The sequence below is a fragment of the Sipha flava genome, unplaced genomic scaffold, assembly GCF_003268045.1.
Source record: "Sipha flava isolate LNK unplaced genomic scaffold, YSA_version1 34_pilon_pilon, whole genome shotgun sequence".
Lineage (NCBI taxonomy): Eukaryota > Metazoa > Arthropoda > Insecta > Hemiptera > Aphididae > Sipha > Sipha flava.
This window is the reverse complement of record NW_020273045.1, coordinates 2,002,799-2,024,517: the sequence shown is the minus strand read 5'-3', so window position 1 is coordinate 2,024,517 and position 21,719 is coordinate 2,002,799. Positions and strand designations below refer to the sequence as shown.

The following is a 21,719-nucleotide window of genomic DNA, read 5'->3' as shown; positions in this document are numbered from 1 at the left end:
ATGAAAATGAAAGTGAAAATCTTGAAGAATTAGAAGAAAATGAAAAAGGATTAGGTCAATTAGAAATATTTTTGCAAAATATTTTTAGCAAATCAAAAGAAAATTCTAAACAAAAAGGGAATAGAATATCTGTATACTATCTTCCTGAACTGTCAAGTGATGTTATGCGCTTATGCAAAGAGTTTCCATTATGGACATCAATCATGCAAAATCACTTTCAATCACCTTTTAGTATTGCTACATCTGCATCAGTAGAAGGAGATTTCAAGCAATTAAAATGTACTATACTTTGCCACGAGAGAAAACCAATGACTGCAGATAGGTTTGTCATTCATCATTTAAACAGCATTGATTCTAACTCAAAACTATTCCGAAGTTCACAATTAAGAAACGATGCTCATATAAAACAAATATCTGAAAAATTTAATAAACCAAATATATGTAATACATCCAGTGACTTACCTAAAAACCCTTTAACTAAAATGGCTATTGATGAATCATATTTAAATATCATCAACGAAGACGTAGAGACTAAGGATAAAACATTACCAAATTCAATTGAATGTGACGCGTCAGATTCAGCTATATCTTTTCGTTCATCATTGTCATCGATTTCCTTCAATTCTGACGTGATTATATCAAAAGAACTAAATAAATCAAATACTTCCTTAGACACATTAAATGAAAATGAGAACTGGCGTGGACTTGGGAAGGAAATTCATGTCATTGATACTATTAATGATAAACCAAAAAGATCTAGACCAACAAAATATATGCAGTCAAATAAAAATATAGAAAATGTATTAAATAGACGTAATATGAGATCTAGCCTCAATACTTTATTGATAAATGGTAATAATTCTTCAATCATTATGGATAAAAAACAAAAATACCTTGTACAAAACACATGTGCGTACGATTCAGTGGCTGTTATTATTTCTACAGCATATATAAACAATCCTAATTATAAAATGTTTATTGAATCAAATGAGGACACATTTTTTAAATTTTGCAAGGCACTTGCAACTAACGGGACAGTAAAAATATTAAACAAGGGCCGTTTCAATATTTTAAAATCTATTTTTTCTGAGGACACTACATTATCAGAAATTAAAAGAATAAATATTCAGTGCAATGTTACATACATTATAACAGAATTATTTAAAAAATTTCCATCAACTATTGATTATACTAAATGCACTAATACATCATAAAAACACTAAACTTCGAACTATGTGTTGAATCACCAAGCTTTAATAAATATCAACCGTTTAGAAGAGGCTTTAAATGATTATGTTAACAAAATAAATTATACTTGTTCTCAACCTCACTGCGATGGAGAAGTTACACAAAACAAAATTCTACAACAACATTTATTCATTGAAGCTGATCAGGTTGAAGACTTATGTGTATTTGAAATGACCGATTTTCCAAAAACGGTGATGATCAAAAATGAAATGTAAGATTTAAATTTATTTCTGCATAATTATTTCATCTTAAATTATAATTATTTTTTATTGTTCAATAGATTTATTTTTAATGGAATTTTAGACTATAGTAATGGGCATTATGTGAGTTACATTCGACGTTCAAATGGACAATGGGAAAAGCACAACGACTTGGCAAAAAAAATTCTTAACTATAACACCCGATAAAACATAAAGTTTCTCCTCATTTAATTATTTATACTAAATTGTAATTGCTAATTTAATTTAATATTTCGCTATAATATCTATTTTAATTAATGTGTCATAAGGCTACACAATTTTTATTTAATTTAATATTTTTAGTTTTTATATTTTAAGGTATGAGGTAATATTTGTTTTTATTTATGTTTACACTAATAAGCAGTTTGTATATTAAATTAATTTTCTAGTACAAGATGTAATAATATTAATAGTTTTAGTGTTCAATAAATATTTAAATTGAATTGAAAGTGCCGGTTCAGAATTTTAAAAATGAATTAAGATACTTTATTTATAACTAATAAACTAAAAGTAATTAATAGCTTACAAGGTTACCTTTTCGTTACTGTAATAACTTAACTTTTCAATAGGAAAAATAAACGCAATTTTTCACATAACTTAAAAAAAAAATATATATATATACATAAGTAATAAAAAAAATGACTATAAATATCCGATATCTCAGGTTCCTTGGAATTCAGAAAATATACTATATTAGGTTAATAATATCACAAGTTCGACTCGTTACTAATATTAAACTATACACATGATGTAATCCCACCCATAACAATAATAATATGTATAAACATTTGATTTTGATTTTCCATGTTCTCTGAGAATTTACAAATTCCAAAATTGCATTTACAATTATTTACAATTAATTTACAATTATTCGGAATTAATTTGAAACCGATAGGACAAAGTAGGGGGGCTGCGTGAAGTTGGCCCCCCCCATTTTGATTTTGATTTTGTGACTTTCTTGGGGATTTAAAAATTCCAGAATTGCATTTACAATTATTTACAATTAATTTACAATTATTTGGAATTAGTTTGAAACCGATAGGGCAAAGTGGGTGGGGCAACTTTACGTACGTCTAAAAATACCGTGTCGTGTGACACTGCTGAGTACTTACGCATAAACGCAATCTTCTGTTAATAATCATTTATTAAATTTACTCATTATACTAATTGTGTTCCATAGATCGTATATAATTTTTAATAAATAAATAAATAAACTTTAATAAAAAAAAAAAAAAGGTCTATAAAATAATATTCTCTTTACAAATATTTCCTTCATATAAAGTTTATAAAATGTTTATGTGCCATTATGATTTGGTTTAGGTAACAAAGATCATTATTATATCGTTATATTTATATCCTAAATGCAGACAGCGAAAGCTAGGAACTATGTAATTCAATTTAATAAATAAATATAGTTTCAAAAAAAAAAAAAGATCTTTTGAATAAATAAATATTTTACATTAACACAACATTTATAAGGTATTATGGATTTCAAAACAGCTGAGCGAAATGACATGATGTTATACCATTATATTAGACTCGAAAAATAATTATAGCTCTAATAATTAGAACTTATTATTATTTTTTTCTAATTATTCTCAATTCACCATGAAACACACGCACACACTGTAAAAAACACATTATTTTCAGGAATTACTCCTACGTCCTTGTGTGAAAAAAACAAGTATTTAAAATTTGAATTATGTATTATTTTCAGTGAAAAGCCTGCGTGGAATATTTAAAATGTTGTCGGTTTCGTGCATTATTATTTATGAAAAATATCTGAAATTTTTTTAATGTCATTTATTCAAATTTATTGATGTTTATATATGTTGGATCTTATGGGTATAATCCGCTCGAAAGTTTTTTAAAATAACATTTTTCCTTTCATTATTACGACAATAAATTCGATCATTTTTAATTAGATTGATTTTTGGAAAATTGTAAACAAACCTTATAAGTCATTATATACTTAAACCGAGAACAAAATAATAATTTTATAAATCTATTAGCATAAATTATATATATAATAAATAAATAATATTTAGATAAGACAATATTCCAATGTCCGATTCTGCAACGGATCAAAATATATATTTTATTTTATTATGATTTAAAATATAAATTGGAATGCAAACCATGAGTTATAATTGTATTCAAATTTTATTTATTTTTATTTTATAAAAAATAGTGTTAGGAGGCTTGTAATTTTATTTTCAGCTATAAATTTCTAATACTATAGACATTTATAAAATATCTACATGTAGGGGCGTGTCTAAACATTTTTTTTTTGGTGGGGGTTTTATTAATTTTTACATGACAGGGAATACAATAGTCAATAAATATTTTGTTGGGAGTATACTACAGTGATTCTTATCCTTTTTTCATTCATGTCACCTAGCCACTAGAATTAAACACCGCGTCACCCTAACATCAAAATAATAAATAATCTTAACTGTGTATTTTAGAATAATTCTTGAAATAACAAAAACAATAAAAACAGAAGAATAATAACAGAAGAAAACAGTAGAACACCTACAATTTATTGAGATGCATTGTTCAATAAACATTGATATTATAAAGTTTATACTTAAAATTAAAAAAAAAAAAAGAGAAATTTTTTTAAAGATTGTTATTTATTTTATTTGTATATAATAATACTACATATCTAACGACTGTAAAATAACTAACGACCCCGGTTAAGTCGATAAAAAAATCGATAATACATCGATTTTACGTTAATAACAATACTGCACGTATTCATTGGATCTAAATAATATAAAGATGTAAACTTAAAGGTATGCTATTTACATGACTGTTGTGGTACTAATATGGTTTTATTAAAATTAATTTTTTTCTAATTTTTTTCCTTTTCCTGTGGAGATTTCATGTCACCCCTACACTGTGTCCATGTCACCCTTGGGTGACATGTCACCCCGGTTGAGAACCATTGGTATACTACGTCTACGAGTGTTCGAATATGGATATTTTTATGATTTATATGACAGTGGTGTTGGTGGAAAAGAGTTGTAAATATTAATAAAAAAAGTAAATGCTTTCATTTTTATTTCTTACAGAAATAGAAATTAAAATGATTAAAATAATTAAAATAAATTAATACCATCCACTAATCATCGAAAGAAAAACTGTATATCTATTATAAAATATATATACACATTTTACGAAAACCAATATATTCCTCTTTTCACTCAGAATTAAATATAAGAAGAGACAAAAAAAAATATATATAATAATTAATCTTACCGTATGATTTATGAATTAATTTAACAGTTTTGATTTAAAAAAATGAAATCAAAAATATTTTAAAATAAATAACATTTCTATTGACTTAATTTATTTCATTCACTCATTTTCCATCTCAATGCATAATTACAGTGAAGACGAAGTGTATAATAACAATAATAACTAAAATATTTATTTTAAAATTCAAATATCAGTCACAAAGTTTTTAATTCAAAATTAATTTTATCCGAAAATAATTTCGACTAGTTCATTAGCAGTTCATGGAATCGAGCGCTATAAAATGTATCTATAAATATATGAATATTCATTGTATACGGCACACAGGACCCGTCAGACCCGTAATTCATATTTATGAAGTGTGTAGATATACTATATATTCATATAGAATGAGCGAGTATTTATTATTCTTATTATAAAAATTATTATATGCCTAACGAAATTGTTCACACTCGTTTGAAATGATGTATGAAAGTTCAATAATACGTCACCGACGATGGAGTTACTTGGTTTTCAGAATCACGGAAAGTGTAACCGAATGTTATATTATTGATTTTAAAACTTGTAGTATGATACAATGTACCGCGTTTTATGTACGTTCGTTTGAAATATTTTATCGTAACATTAATATTGATGAAACAAAGAAAATCTTTACTGATAATTATTACATTTCTCTAACCGATACCGAGTACATCGACATCAAGCGCTGATTCGTTTAAATAATAATAAAATAATACTGGAAAGTATTCTACCGGACATCAAATTAGCGAATGCATAACTTTCGGATTTGTTTAAAATCAATAATCAATGTACGGAAATGTCATATCTATGTAGCGAGATCCTGAATAGTTTTTATTTATTTGGCTATTTGATGGTCTCGTACGGCAAGTGACGTTGATTTTGAAAAGTTCAGAAGGACTTTCGGATTTGAACCGAAATATTGAAAAATTCGATATTTTTTATACTTTCGTGTGTGGTACACAGATCAATTTTTTAACAACTCTGACGTTTCAGATTTCAATGAAATCTAATACATTTGTGTACGAAGTATTAGACGCAGAGACGGCTAGTCATTTTTCAGTTGGTGTTTCAAAAATAGATTCTACCACCCATCTACAAAGAAATTACATTCCAAAAACTATGCTTTCATTATTACATATTGTTTATAACATAATTATAAATATATAAGAAATAATATAATAAATTTATATTATAAAATATAATTATAAATACAATCTATTTATTTTATATAGCATTAATTATTTTATAGTTAATGCTATTATTTTATCTACGTGTATAATATCTGATTGTTTTGATTATTACTTGTTCATCAAATTAGCACGTTCATACTTACATACCGGTTACCAAGTGCAATAGTAAACGTCCATTTAAAATAACACCCACCCATAATTGTTGGTTGTTTAGTGAATCATACAATAAAATGTCTAGCCATCTCTGATTGGATGTCGGAACTCGCGTACATTTTCAATAGTTGCTTTATTAAATTGTATAGAAATAAAATTACCACACACGCTTAATTAATATTAGCTACTTATATCTCGTGGTTAAAATATAGTTGTTGAATCGAGCCGAAAATGTTAGAGTAAATCGTTCAGTTGGTCAGGAAAATAACGACGAAGACGCTGTGGTCGTAGTTATTAAACTTTTATCGAGTCGTTCGATATTTTTTGAGTTTTACGAATTGAAATAAAATGTTAATACTCACATCGCCGGTATTGTCGACGCGTTCATAGCTTTGATCAACTCTTGCTCCCAGTCGTGTTCCTTACGTTCCATCTCCCGCCTCTCCAGCTCTTTTTCTCGGTTATAGCATTTAAAATGTTGAAGTTGTCTGCTCAGCTCAGTATCCTGCACGCGAACAGAACGGAATCAATTACGCACAGAGTAGAGAACATCATTTAGATACAATTGTATTAAAAATTACTATAAATATTTAAAATTATTCGAATAAAAATTATTTGAATTATTTTCATATAATTCAACACTTTCGTCCTCAGGTCTCGTCGAAACATTATTTTTTTACGCAAATAATAAATAATAAATTTACTGAAATACAACAAACTGTCAAAAAGAAATGTTTGAACAAAGGGTAATTTTTAAATCCAATTTAGAGGCATGAATTTAAATTTATATAAAAAATAAAAAAAAACTATTATAAGAATTATTTATTGAAATTTAAAATGTTTTTAAATATTATTTCCATTTTTATTATTATTATTTAGTAACTATTATTTATTTTTGTTGTGGTTATTACAAAATTAATATTACAAATAAATAAATAATTCATTGTAAAATGGAAAAAAAAAATTATAATTTACTTTTTTTTAATTTTTTTTATTTCTATAATTGTTTTACTGAAAATAGTTTTTACGTTTCATTGCGCGTTATAAGCTACCAATAAATGTATGAATGTATAATTAAATGGAATAAACGAAAATGAGTCGAATAAATTGTATTCCAATAATTGGGTTTAAAAATCATTCTAAAATAGTTTACTCACTTCGATCGTCATGGAGGTCCTCAACGACCTTTGCTTGGCCAACCGCCTGGGTTTTCTATGCAATGGGTTTGGCTCGACAATCATCTCCTCCAATTCAAACGTCGGATCGCAGTTCAGCCTATCCTTCTGTAAACGGTGAATCGTTATGTTTAAATATTATAATTATACTGGTCCTGAATGTCAACCGGAAATACGCGTGCGATAGCTGTAACATTCCCAACGACTGATGTCTGTATAATATAATATTGTCAAACCAGGTTCACGGTTCGTTAACTAACATCAAATATACTATTTGAAGCTAGAGAAATTCAAATGTATTTTCGCAAAGAATTTTTATGCTGGTACGCTCGATAACTGTATAAAGGTTGTTATTTTCTTTATGGAAATATTACGATTATAATATTATAATTTTTAAATATTTTATAATTTTAACTGCTACGGTTCTGCGCCCAAGTTATCCTTATTTACTTACTTAATTAATTATTTAAATTATTCTGTGGAAAATAAAGACTGTTATTATAAACTTACGGTTAGGTTACGTTATAATATATAACTTCTGTTTACACTTAATTATCTGTTGAGTATAATTAAAGTAAAGTATAATTTTTCAACACACTTAACTAAGTATTCGGTTTATTATATTATGGCAAGCGTTTAAAAAATTATATACGTATTATAATATTGTTTAACAAGAATTTCATAACGTCTTCGATATTCCAGATTTAAAATTTAAAATGTTTGTTCAAAACATGACTATTTAATTTTCATTTATTTTGTACTTTTTTTTAATTTAATTTAATTTTTTTTTTGTATTAAATAAAATAAATATTAAATTATAATAATGTATTCATTATAAGTTAAAAAAAAACTCTTAAAATATACAATTATATCAAAATTTTTTTTTCTCTTAAAAAAGTGTTTACTTAAAAATTATTATTGATCAATATTGATTCTAAAAGTTGACTATATTAATATATTATAAAAATACAGTAAGTCCTTGTTTAACGTCACCTCGTTAAGCGTTGTTTCGCTATTGCTTCGTAGACGTTTAAGTCCTTAATTTCGTTTAAAACTGCTACGGTTTCAATATTTCAACGTTTCAACGTTTCAACGTCGTTTATACGTGTGTTCATCAAATTATTTTTATATTTATATAAATTTCATATAAAAATATGTAATTTAATATGGTCGACCTTTTTTAGATAATAAATAACTTTATCGTTTTTATTGACATACTTATCATATGAGAATACAATTTGTATTTATTTTAAATAATACTATTTACAATTTTATTGATGGTCAGTTGTTCAACGACACTTTTTGCTGTCTTTTATGCTGTATGTACAAAATTTGTTCAAACAGTATAAAAGACAGCAAAATTCGTATTTAATACGAATTATTTAAGTGTTGCATAGTATTTGTTAATCAATAAATTAATAATAAAGAATAATTTCGTTTTATTAAACATACATAACGTATTACAATATATGGTAAAAAACGCATTTTAATCTTTCTCTAATAGTATTTAAATTTAAACGGATTTTTATTTTAAGTGTTTCAAATACTTTTCGTCGGTAATACTTAAAATAATGAAAATTTGATTAAATTATCGTGCCAGTCCAACCAAATTAAAAATCAAGTGTAAAATTATTCCCACAGTTTCATTTCCTGTTGATTGTATATCCGTGCAAAAATATATTGATTTATTATCCAGCCCACCGTTATATAACGTTACCGTCACACGCAAACCAGAAAATTAAGAAATTACATAAGTTTATTCACGTTGAAGTTTACGATAATACGTCATAGTAATTGATTGGTATTGAAGTATCTTCTTGTTTTTTTTGTAATTTTTATAAAATATACTTTTAATAATTGATTCACAGCTCATTCGTATGTAATCAAAATATTCAAATATCAAATACTGTAATACTGTCATAAGATAGCTATTTTAAATTTCGCGTGAATAAAATCCGAAACATCACGCCGGATGCGACACATGTCATCGACATGTGCACGGGATACACTATTGGCAAATGGATATGTCTTCCAGGCAGTACCAATGAATCACCGTTTTCCCTTGACAACGATTTCGTTGTCATAGTAAAGCCTATGAAAAATCATTAAGTATCAACCGATTGTTGTGTTAACAAAATAGTAACGCAAAATGTGCTATATCGTTTTACTATGAATTTGCTGTGACAACAAAATCGCTGTTAAGGAAACGATGAATTTTACTCGTTTAGACGAAGAGTGTACGAGAATGACATCTGCCATGACGTTTTGGACAACATTTCATTATGACCCCAGCGCTAAGACGTAACAATATAGAAACAGGACGTTATGTATTCGATACGGAAGTACTACTGTATTCATTTCCCGTGCTCCAAAATTAATCGTTTTAGTGATGATGGTTTTTGTTTCCTCCCCATTAACTTTTACAGCTCGTAAGAAAATCGGTAAAATAGCAATAATAATAATAATAATAATAATAACAGTAATAATATAATTTATAGTATATTTTAACTTGAATGTCAAATTATACATTGTGTATCTTACCGGTGGCGTAAACGGGGGACGAATTTGTTTTTCTAATATCATTCCAAAATTGTATCGACTTATGCACGGTACAGATTTTAATTTCTTAACCGTAGTGATTCTTTCTTCTGGATTAATACACAGCAGCTAAAACAATAAGAAGATGTACACCATTAACCCATACAGTTTCTTCAATTAATGAAATTTAGAATGAACATACAAAAGTAATTTCAATCAATAAAACTTCAATTAATCACATTTTTTCTTGGTGAATTCGGTGAAAACTAAATACGACTACATCAAGTTTTAAAATTAAGGACAATATATAATCCGAAAAAACTTTCGTGACAATACCCATAACCACCCATTAATTTCTAAAGTTTTTAGTAACTCCATCCATGACTGATCACTCTTCTACTTCGAAAAATATTGAACCAGAAATAATATCCTCATGACACTACATTTTAACTTAATAAAAATAATAAAATGTGTCCTTGGACATAGATCTATACAAAGTATATTTCTGTACCAGGTTTAGTATTGTACTAATAAAATAACTTACTGTACTATTTATTCATATTCAAATTTTAAATAAATTTTAGTAATTTATACGTATTAATCTCTTGTTTCTTATAGATACTATTGTGCATACGTCCATTAACTATTTTAGTATCTTCTAAAGTATTAACATTACTTCAATTTGTTAGTTGACTTTATTGTTTTTAGTTAAAATACTTTTTATTACCTACATCATAGAGATTTGAATTTTTACCGTATGATTTATTTATTCGTATGCCAGTATTAATACCGCATGATAAAGTTAATAGAATACGTTTTTCATCAATATTATTCTATACTGTACGGTTCTAATAAGCGTTTCAGGTGCATTAGTATATTAAAAAATCTTACTCTTTGAAATAATACACTCAATTGTTCTGAACATTTCGGTGGTATTGGCGTGCATGAAGTCGAATTCATCATCATTGACCGAACTTCTCTCGGCGTTGTACCCGAATGAATGTCGTACGGTCGACATCTCGACATTACCTCGTAAAGCGTCACACCTAGTGACCACCAATCCACGGGATAAGAGTAACCGGCGCATTCTCCCAATGAACACAAGTAAACTTCAGGGGCTGTTCATAAGAAATCATCAAATTAGTACACCATGTTATAAAGAAGCTTTTATTTTCAACAATGATAACATAGTTAAAATATAAATTTTTTAAGTAGTAAGCACATAATTCGAAAGAAAGTAAGATTGTTTCATATAATGTAGTTTTTTCAAATATTTTTCTGTACACTATTATATTTATTTAGTATTTATTTTAATAGTTTGAAATAAAAAATCATGATCGTATTGAGTTAAATACAAGTATGAATTATTTTTCAAATACGATTATTTTTACTATCAAAACAAAAATAAATTTCAACACCAATGGATAACTCAACTGAAGTAAGAAATCGAAAAACCCGGTTTCAATTTTAACCATGCGTTATTTTCTTTATACGATCTGGACCAAAAGATCAACGAGAACGGATCAATAGAAAACCAATTTTCCATTAGATTTGAATGATTTAAACAAACTATTTTCTATTCAGGACCATAATATTACATGCTCATGTCCTTAAATTATTCAAAAAATACGTTTTGTTACTATTTATTCTCTTATATTACTGTAACCTTCGTTTTTCGATATTCCTATATCACTATACAAGCCGAAGAGGCCTAACTAAAATTTATTTAAAAATTTGATCCAACCCCTATTCTGGACCCGAGTGTTCTCTTATAATTTGAAAAAACTTAACATAAAAATCGAATTCTTGCATAAAATCGTATCGGTTTGATGTTTAACAACGGATTAAATGTTTATATATTAACCCTGTATATTCTGGTACCTATTCAATATTAACACTGCACTCTTTTCGTCACTTTAAATTAAATAGTACATACAATTGGTTTAATTTATCAACGTTGTATTAGAACTTATACAACTTAGTCTAATGTATATTTTAGGTGTATACGAATAGCCATCAAATAAAAAAAATAATCAACTAACTACTTTGGATTTACATATAAATGAGTATACATAGTTAACAACATTAGTGTGCAAACAATAATTTATTTCATTTTAAAATTAAAATTGATATTTAAATTTTTCATGAAATGCAATCGTAAGTCAAAAATATAATGTTTTTTTAAGTGGACTCAAGGTATGACATTGCTTTCAACCATTTCAAAACTAACTAAGAATGTGTATATATAACACACAATATGTGTATAATATTTCTTTTCATGACAAATTATTATTTTAATGTGTCCTATACTTTCCGTGTCCTGGATGCATTGTTATTGATATTTCTTAGTACTAAAATATCTAAATACAAACGGATAATAATTTCCGAATGTAAATATATAAATATTGACCTCCTATATTTTTTACTACGACATGCTAAAACTGTTAAATATTTAAAATGCATCAATTATAAATACCTATATAAGGTTTGGTGCCGGATAACGATGATGCTAGTTTTTTATCACGTAGTGTAGCTGCTATATTGAAGTCAGTTATGTGTGCATGACCTATGTATTAAAAACAAAAATATTAAACGTACAAATATGTTAACTAATAAGCTTATAAAAGTATTGTAACGGTTTTGATTTATGATCGCTGAAAATTTCTTACCAATATTTTTTTTTAATTTTATTTTAATTTTGAAATGTTTAAACGTTATTACAACAATATAGGTAATAACGTGCATATACTACGGTCAAATGGTTTATTCGACTAATAATATAATAGTTTTTAAAGCATTGTATATTTAGCTCATCAAATTATTTTTATACTTGTTTATAAATTCACTGCTCAGAAAAAATATTACATATCATTTTAGCGAAAGTTTTTCAAATTTCACGAACTAGTATGAAGTGTTTGAATATATTGTACGTAGAGTTGACGATTGTTCACTTATACGAATTACGGATTGTGCATAATTAAATGCAATTATGTGGAAAAATAAAAATAATTTATTACCGTAGTATTGTGTGTAGTAATATGTTGATTTATGAATAGAAGATTTTGTCGTAGCATCCGGGTGAGAAATAATTATTACATCAATAGCGTGGTGAATTATAATCTGTATTAACTCTGTATGTTTCGCAGAAGAAATTTAAGAGTTAGAAAAAATACCGATACGAGATTTTCGCACGTAGGTAGTCCTAATTGACCAAACGTCGAATTGAACAACGATAAAATGTCAGTTAGAAATATTTCATTTCAAGTTTTCACAATACCATTCGGTTTCATGGAGGGTCACAAACTCACGTACGCAGTGTTCGGAGAAAAATTAATACTTTGGGAAAATGTTTGCTTTTAGTGTAAGTACGGTTGTAGGACGACCTTCCTTTGCACATTAATGTACATCATATTGTATATATATATATATATATATATATATATATGTGTGTATACTTACGGGCTATCACCTCTGTAAATCAAATATACCCTCTTACCTTCTTCGTCTAGCAGTATGTTTTCCGGTTTTATGTCCCTGTGAGGAATGGATAGATAGCATGAAAAAAGAAAAAAATCAAAACGGATAAATCACGTGTTTTTCAATTCGTTGACGATAAATGATTGCTATATAATGATTATATTAGCGGTCACCAAAGAGCTCACTATATGATACATAAATCTTATCGCATGAACAAAATGTTGGAGATTTTTTTTCGAGGAAACTGCATTATGCGAGTAAAAATAAGTGAAAAAGTTATTACTTGTTTCCTAATAGCATAAGAGGAATTCAGGGCAAATTCGTATACTATTATAACACTGAAAATAATATTTGAAAAAAATTTTATTTCTAAATTGATGATAATGGTAAGTAGTAATTATTTCATGGGTACTTTTTGTACTTTTAATAACATAGTAGATAAGAATATATACATTAACAACTGCTGTATGATTTGATAAAAAGACGGAGTAAGAAAATGTTAGTGAAACTATGATAGCATATTATAGGGTTCAAGTAGTTCAACATCAAACTGAGGTCGATGGTATTTCGAAATCTTATTTACGGATTTGTTCTTGTACAATATTGTATCTAATTATTCACCATTTAGTCAAATGAAGCAAAACAAAACAAATTAAGTTATTACAACTGGTTCTCACTAATTATTATTTAGTATAATGTTTGACGAGATTTCGTATTCGGCTTGTACATTTTTTTGATTAGTCGACCTTCGTTAAATACCTATTGGTGCCGAATAATGTACGAAATATAACACATATCCAATATGTGTTTGATTTATTTTTTACCGAAATCTTATTTACGATTATCCATTTAGAGTTTTATATTTTCATTGGCATACAACACGAGCCGCAAGTGTGTCATCATAAAACGATTAGATAATCCACCAACGGTTTTAACGCCTATTCGTGCGGTCGAAAACTTGTGAGTTGGTCACCTATGCGATGGTTGACACTCGATCCATTCGTAATTATATACGGATTTTTTTTATCGATGGCTTGTACTAAAAACCTTTGGAAAACTTTGAAATTTTCCATATGGTTGTGCAACTTTTTTACCCGACACGACGTCTCAGTCGTCATTAGGTCATCGTACAAGTCGTTCATATAGGTTATTATTGTTTCATTCGAACGAGCGAGACATATATTATTTTTATTTTTCCAAGTCATAAGCAGTCGCAGGATACGCGATGGTGTCCCGAGCCGTTGTACAATGGGTTGGACGCCGCGTAACTATACAGAAATGTATGCCTAACCACGTCGGCCACCGGAAATGTGTTTCCGACCCGACGTCGGACCCTGCGGCCGGAGCGTATACGTACACATCAACGGAAGACACGTATATACGCATAACATAACGCGTACACTATTTATGTGTGTATGGTTTATTCGGACGAATGTACAGCGAAACGTCCAAATGGTATTGGAGCCCTCACATATGATACGCTTAATGTATAGCACACACGCACGCACGCACACACGTTCATAACGAGATACACTGCGAGATTATAACTGTACTACTGCTAAAGGGGTTGTGTTCAAAGTTAATGACCGAGAAACTCAAACAATGGGAACTTATGTAGCTGCGACGGAGTAAGGTAGACGAGAGACAGATAGAGAGAGAAAGTCGGGGAAGGGGACCCCGATAGAGGGAAAAAAAATTCATGGTACATCTCCCGTTTGATGCGAACTGCATAATGTTGTCGCAGCATACTTAGGTACATTTATATTAATATGTTTCGTGTGCTCTCGCGAAACGTGACAGGCGGTAGTCATGATACATTATTATACGTACACGCACGTATATATTAATGGTAGTGGCATGTTCAGCACGAGAGGGACATGATAAGCACTCGGAAAGGATACCGTATCGCGGTGAAATTTTACTGTCCGCGCGAGGTGTAATATTAATTTTTTTCAATTCTGATCATATTGAAATACTTGATTGGCGACTACGTTTCTGCGTGTTGAGAGCACACCCGTTATTATTATAATGGCTTTTTTGATTATTTCGTTATTTTTCGTCCTTTGATTTTCGGAGTACACAGTTATGACCTACCTACACATTGCGGTTTTGTGTTAAAAAACATGACCTTTTTTTTTATCAGATTTTAAAATAAAATAAAAACGAATCAACCCAATCTCTAAATGAACTTAATAGCAAAAACGTGGTTCGTTTGATTTTTTTTTTTCAAATCGTACAATGCGCATGTAGAATATAATGTGCGCGTACCTACCTGTGAACAATGTGCTCGCTTTGCAAATATTCCAACGCAGACCCAATTTCGCATGCAAACAGTTTGATCGAGTTTTCGTTAAACTGAACGTCTTGACCCAAATGGTACCTCAAGTCACCTCCTAATAGCAGGTCTGACACCATAAATAGATCTTCTTCGTCTGGAAAAACACGGTAATCTCATTTATATTAAACGAAGTGTAAATAAAAAATAAAAAGTCCATCCATTTCAATAGCTATTTTGATATAAAACAACGGTTTAATATGTTATACTTTTATATTGATTTTTATATTGTGTACAAATATTCGAATACTGTTAAAGACCTTATATATTTGAAGTGATTTAAAATACTTTTTCCATTTGAAAAAAAAAGTCCCAAATTATTAAAATATTATAATTTCAGTACCCTATTAAGTTAACAACACATTGTACGATATTTTTAATATACATAAAATACAATAAATGAATTTTACGTTTCAATTAACAAGTAGCCTAACAAAGGCAGCTTTAATTTTGCTTTCCGTCAATTAATCAAAAATTATTAATTTCAGTTAATTTATAGGGTTAAATAAAATCGGTATACATACACTATTATCCTCTACTTTCAATATATTTTCATAGTATAAAATAGCCTAATACTAAATGTCTCTTTAATGTAATATTTATTTAATTATTTATATAATATTTCACTTAAGTATTTTGTAATGTACATCGATAACAGTACAAATATTAGAAAATGATGTTCTTTATTCATATAATAAGTGGATTATTTATTTAGTTGATTATGTTTAAGTGAATTGTATTTTAAATAACAACATACGTAATTAAAATAATTTTTTCGGACACCAAATGCCTATAAGCTTATAACTGGCTGTATTGACAATTCACTGAAAATCGCACGTATTAAAACAAACAATGCAAACGATTTTTTTGCGGTTTTCAATGAGATTTAAAAAAATATAAAAAATTAACGTGTTGTTCCGATATTTTTCTTATTATTATGTATACTGTTTATTTTATTCTGAGTTTTATTTATTTTTAATTATTCATATTATTGTTATTTGAAAACTTTCAAATGAATATTTATTTACCTAGCCATTTTTCTCAGTAATCACAATAATATAGCTAGATAGATAGACAGATAAATACTATCGATGGTAAGAAAATTAAAAAGGGCTTAAGCGATACATTTTCATAATCGATGTTTCTAAATATTGTCATAAGTGGCATGATTATTCATCGATTAATTAAACATTGATATAATTATTTATATTCTAAAATAGATGTTTTTATATGTGCTTATAAACGTCCTATAATTGGAGGGATTGAAAAAATTAGACATAAACGTTAGTTAATGACGTAAATGGCTTTCATGGAAATGTGATGGAACGTAAGGAACATTGTTGATGGTTAAATAAATTTATCATTTTTGTTTGTTCAGAAAGTTATTTCTCTTATTATTATTCCTTTCTTTAAACTAGAGTTTATCCAAAGTTTTAAATTTCTTTAATATAATATTATTATTTAAATGAAATAAGTAATATTCCAATATATTTTTAAAATTTTAATAACACTTAAAAACTAAAGAGCAAAAAATGTTTTTAATAATTATTATAATAATAAAATACTTGATCTAATTAACTGACCTAGATAATGGAACTCAATGCGTTATATTCATTTTTATAATTTTCATGGGTACAAGAAAATTTTTCAAAAATAAATTCAGATTAGAGTTCAAGTAAATATTTAACTAAAAATATATTAATGTGTATTTGTATTTTATAAAGATTTTGTTAAATATGAATACGAGTATTATTAATTGTTAATTCTAACTTTGATTATTTTTCCATAATAATGATTTTAAATTTTTTTTGACATTTTTTGAAATATTTTTACAACAAATCTTCCTTGACTAATCGGCAATCGCCGAATTCCATCCCGGGTTGCTGAAAATGACCGAATTCCGTCCGGACTAGTTTTGGACGGTATTAATATAAGTTCAATTTTTATAGAACTTCAAGAGGCTTCACCTGACATCATGCGTATCGTTTTTTTGTGTTAATTAATTTATATCAAAATGCGGAGTACATTGCCAAAATCAAAAATAACATTGGAGAGAGAACATTTTTTAAATGATGCTTTGGAAAAGTCGAAACATAGATCGACACCAGTTTGTGTATCAGGTGTCGTCTAAGTTTTTACCAGCCTATTTCAAATATAAAAAATAATAATTAAAAAAAAAATAAATAATTTAAATACTAATTACACATAACATGTATTATACTTATACTCTTAAATTTATTAAAATACTTATATGACCGTCATATTTATACATAAATGGCATATACTGTAAATGGAGTTTTTTTTTGCTCCGTATATTAATAATAAATAAATAAGGCTGTTTTGCCGGATTTTACATTTTTAAACATGCCAGCAAAGCTGCCAGTCCTAAAGCCTGGAGAAAATGCGAAGGAAAATATTACTGCCAAATATACCATAGTTACAGGTAGTAGGACGGAATTCAGACATAGTTGCTCCGCCTCCGGGACGGAATTCGGTCTTCAGTTATGGAATCATAGGAATCATGGAATCATATAATCATAATATCAATGTATTTAATAGTTTAGTCTTCGCTTAAGTTTTGATGATCAAATTAAATAAAAGTACCTTGGAACGAAAACCATAAATTTACTAAAAATGGATGTTCAAGTGTAGTCAGTATTTCCATTTCCCTTAATACGTTCTTTAAGGCATCCCTTTCAATGCAACGACTCTTCTGCATGTATTTCATTGCGTACATCTGTCGTGAATCTTTTTTCTCCACTATGCATACCTAGAAAATAATAAAAGAAACAGGTTGAAACAAGTTTTTAGTACATTTTTGCAATGTACATAAATTAATATTTTAAATTCTGAATATTTTTATTACCAAAATTTGTATTATTTTTTTGTTTATGATTATATTCGATTTCAACTAGAATAAGTATTCCATTCATCATCAAACAAGAATTAAATTATAGGAAATGATTCATAGATGGTTATTTGAAGGAGAGTAATTTTACGATTGTTCCAAAAATGTTGTTTTATAGCTGCGAAAACCCAAGAAAAAGCTGTAAGAAAAAAAAAACACAAAATACAGAGCATACCGGTTTCCGAAAAAATCGAATTTTTATCCTCATCGTAACTCAAAAAATAATTACAGTAGAGAATTGAAATTTTAGTGAATTTTTATTGAATATCTTTATCACCGTTCACTATAGATAGTACGATTTCCAAAAGATATTTTTGTCTTAATATAAAATGTTAAAAATGTCATGTTTTCTTAGTTTTTTTTTTTTTTCAGAAATATCGATAAAATAATTTTAATTTTCTTAAAGTCTTCATAATGTAATATCAAATTCCTCGAATATATCTATTACTGATAAATAAAAAAACTTGAGACTAATTTTATATTTATCATTATGAGCGTTTAAATAATACATTAAACGAAACGATAAGAATCACAAAAACCTGCTTCATGATTTACTGTCTATAATTCAAAACATGTTCAATATGTACTAAATGATTTTCAATCTAGAAACTCGTGAAAAAGTTTTATAAGCTTTTAAAAATAAAATGTTGACGAAGTCGGATGTTCCAACGAATTTTATTATACAATTTTAGTTATTTATTAAAAACATTTCAAAGTTTTGAATTATTTTAATTGAATTTGAATTGTTTATAAAAACTTGAAATTTTGGTTTTTCGCGAATTTCAGATGCCTTTTTTTTTTTTTTTTTTTTTTTGTGGAAGTTCAACTTACCTTTTTAAGAAATGTAGTTCTTTTTAAATATCAATTATCTCCAGAAATATAAACTGATACGCTCGACCTCTTTCACTCTGTATTTATTTTTCGGAAACAATTGATTTTAAGTTTTTAAAAGACAAGTACAGTCATGTTATTCATCCATCCCTGCACCACCTCCCACCGTTGACTCTCACTTCTTTTTATTGTTCAACATATGTAAGTTATATTATATTGATTCATTTATAAAAGTCCAATTTTTAAAAACTATACAAATCAAATAAGATATAAATTTACCATTTTATAAATCACTGTGAGATACGTAATCAAATATGAACTGTTTAAATCGTATAAAAATTTTAACATTTTTGATTTATAAATTATTCCCAAGCGTTTCCTATGCAAGTGAAAACAATCGTCATAATAAAATCATCTAATTAATAAATTTACATTAGTATTCGATATTTTAAACGTAATCGTTCAAATCCATCTAAAACACTACAAATACTAAATATATAATGCGTATGTCTGAAAATAATTGCGACAAAAAATACTTGTACTAAGAAAATAAAGCTTCCTATTTGTACAAACATGATTATTATTTACGGTACAGCTTTCGATGTTTTTATTCTCGCTTTTTTTGTATTGATCATTTGTTATTTAAATCGCGGGTTGTATTGTTAGTGAACTTCACTTACTGTAAGCGTTACGCAGACGGCTCGTATTTAATTGATACAAATGCTATACGTCACGTAGTAATAATATGAGATGTCCTCTTTGATATGTTTATGTGTGACTAAAAGCGAGTCATACAACGCAGGATTTATTTTAATTAGCCCAAAGCTTATCATGAAATCTGTTTTCAGAGAAGTTATACGAGTACTTGTCACATATTCGATGAACATGCGGTTAGTAATCACGAGCAAAATAATTTCTGGGGAGTACGAGGAAAAAATTAATATTCCCAGAGTCGGAAATGATTATTACTGTCTGCAATGGCTTTGCAAACTATTTCAGAAACAAATGTATGTGTACGATTAAATGTTCTTAAACAAAATTGCTTACGAATGGATTTAGTTACTGTGTACTCGTCGATCAAATACGTATTTCAACAATGAAATACAAAAAAACAGTAAATGTTTTACACTCTTAATTAAATACAGTTTATACGTAGAAATAATTAAGTAAATAAGATTTTTAGCCTAATGTATTAAAACGTGGACATCGTGTGACCGGTTTCGAACTGAAAATTAGTCGTCGAATAAATTACTAAAAGTCAAAAGATTGAGACTGACTATCAAAAATAAGGGAAACAATACATTGAGAAAAAATGGTCCTGTTACATAGATATAATTTATTTTAACAGGACAGATTAATTAAAATGAGTTCTTATTAAAAACATAGATATGCTAAGAAATATAAATACTTTAATTATTATTTTTTACTATCAAAAATATATTGATATATTTAATTTGATTTATTTTCTTAAATTAATATCAGATATTATTTGTAGAATCGGTTGTTACTAAAATTATTTATTTTAATTTTATTGTATACGTGTAAATCTTCTAAAACTGAATTAATCTAATTGCCATTTTAAGTATTTAATAGTTTTAAACCTGTATTATTATTAAAATGTACATTATAATTATTTTCTAAAACATTTTTAGCAAAATTTGAATAAGGCAAAATCATTTTTAATTTTACTTCAGAAATGTATTCTTTATATCGTGTTTTATAATTTATATTTGTCTTAATATTATAAAACGTATTACAATTACATTTAAATTTATATATATATATTAGCATTTTTAAAAAGAAGGGTGATTTTTTGTGAAGTTATTTGTAGGTTCTATTATTTGTATATTTGATTAAATTAAAATTGGTTTAAAAGCGATTTTTACATTATCAGTAACATTGTTTAAATTTTTAAAGAATTCGTTAGACATATTATTTTGATATTTGATTGTACAATAGTTAACAGTATTATTTAGTGAGTTGTGTAACTTTTTAATGGGTTTTTTTTTAATGGTATTTTAATTGAAATTTTTATGAGCTATATTTTGGATAATATTGATAATATTGATTATTACGTTTATTTAATGGAATACGTTCAAGCCAATAAAATATTGAATTAAAAAATGGTATTTTTTAAGAATAAGGGTGGTTAGAACCATGTGATATTATAGTATGCATCTGTGTATGTTTACTCTGAATAATAAGTTAAATTTTTTTCATTGTTATGAAAATTTTTAGATGTAAGAAATTGTATTTATTATTTATTTTTATTTCTAGTGTAAATTTAATTATTTTATTATTTTGTTTAAGTAGTTAACTAAATTTTCTGTTTATTTATTTAAA

The 21,719-nt window shown here is 27.3% G+C and overlaps 1 protein-coding gene across 1 annotated transcript in view; it reads right to left on the bottom strand.

Annotated features, from left to right (window-relative positions):
- LOC112687498 (serine/threonine-protein kinase 32A) overlaps positions 1 to 21,719 on the bottom strand; it is a 119,110-nt gene that overhangs the window by 5,992 nt on the left and 91,399 nt on the right. The window contains exons 4-11 of the mRNA XM_025560229.1: positions 18,242 to 18,407; positions 15,575 to 15,734; positions 13,322 to 13,359; positions 12,302 to 12,391; positions 10,717 to 10,943; positions 9,829 to 9,954; positions 7,270 to 7,395; positions 6,475 to 6,617 (exon numbers count right to left, since the gene is read on the bottom strand). Coding sequence (XP_025416014.1) covers positions 6,475 to 6,617; positions 7,270 to 7,395; positions 9,829 to 9,954; positions 10,717 to 10,943; positions 12,302 to 12,391; positions 13,322 to 13,359; positions 15,575 to 15,734; positions 18,242 to 18,407 — 1,076 coding nt within the window. The remainder of the gene's footprint in view (positions 1 to 6,474; positions 6,618 to 7,269; positions 7,396 to 9,828; positions 9,955 to 10,716; positions 10,944 to 12,301; positions 12,392 to 13,321; positions 13,360 to 15,574; positions 15,735 to 18,241; positions 18,408 to 21,719) is intronic.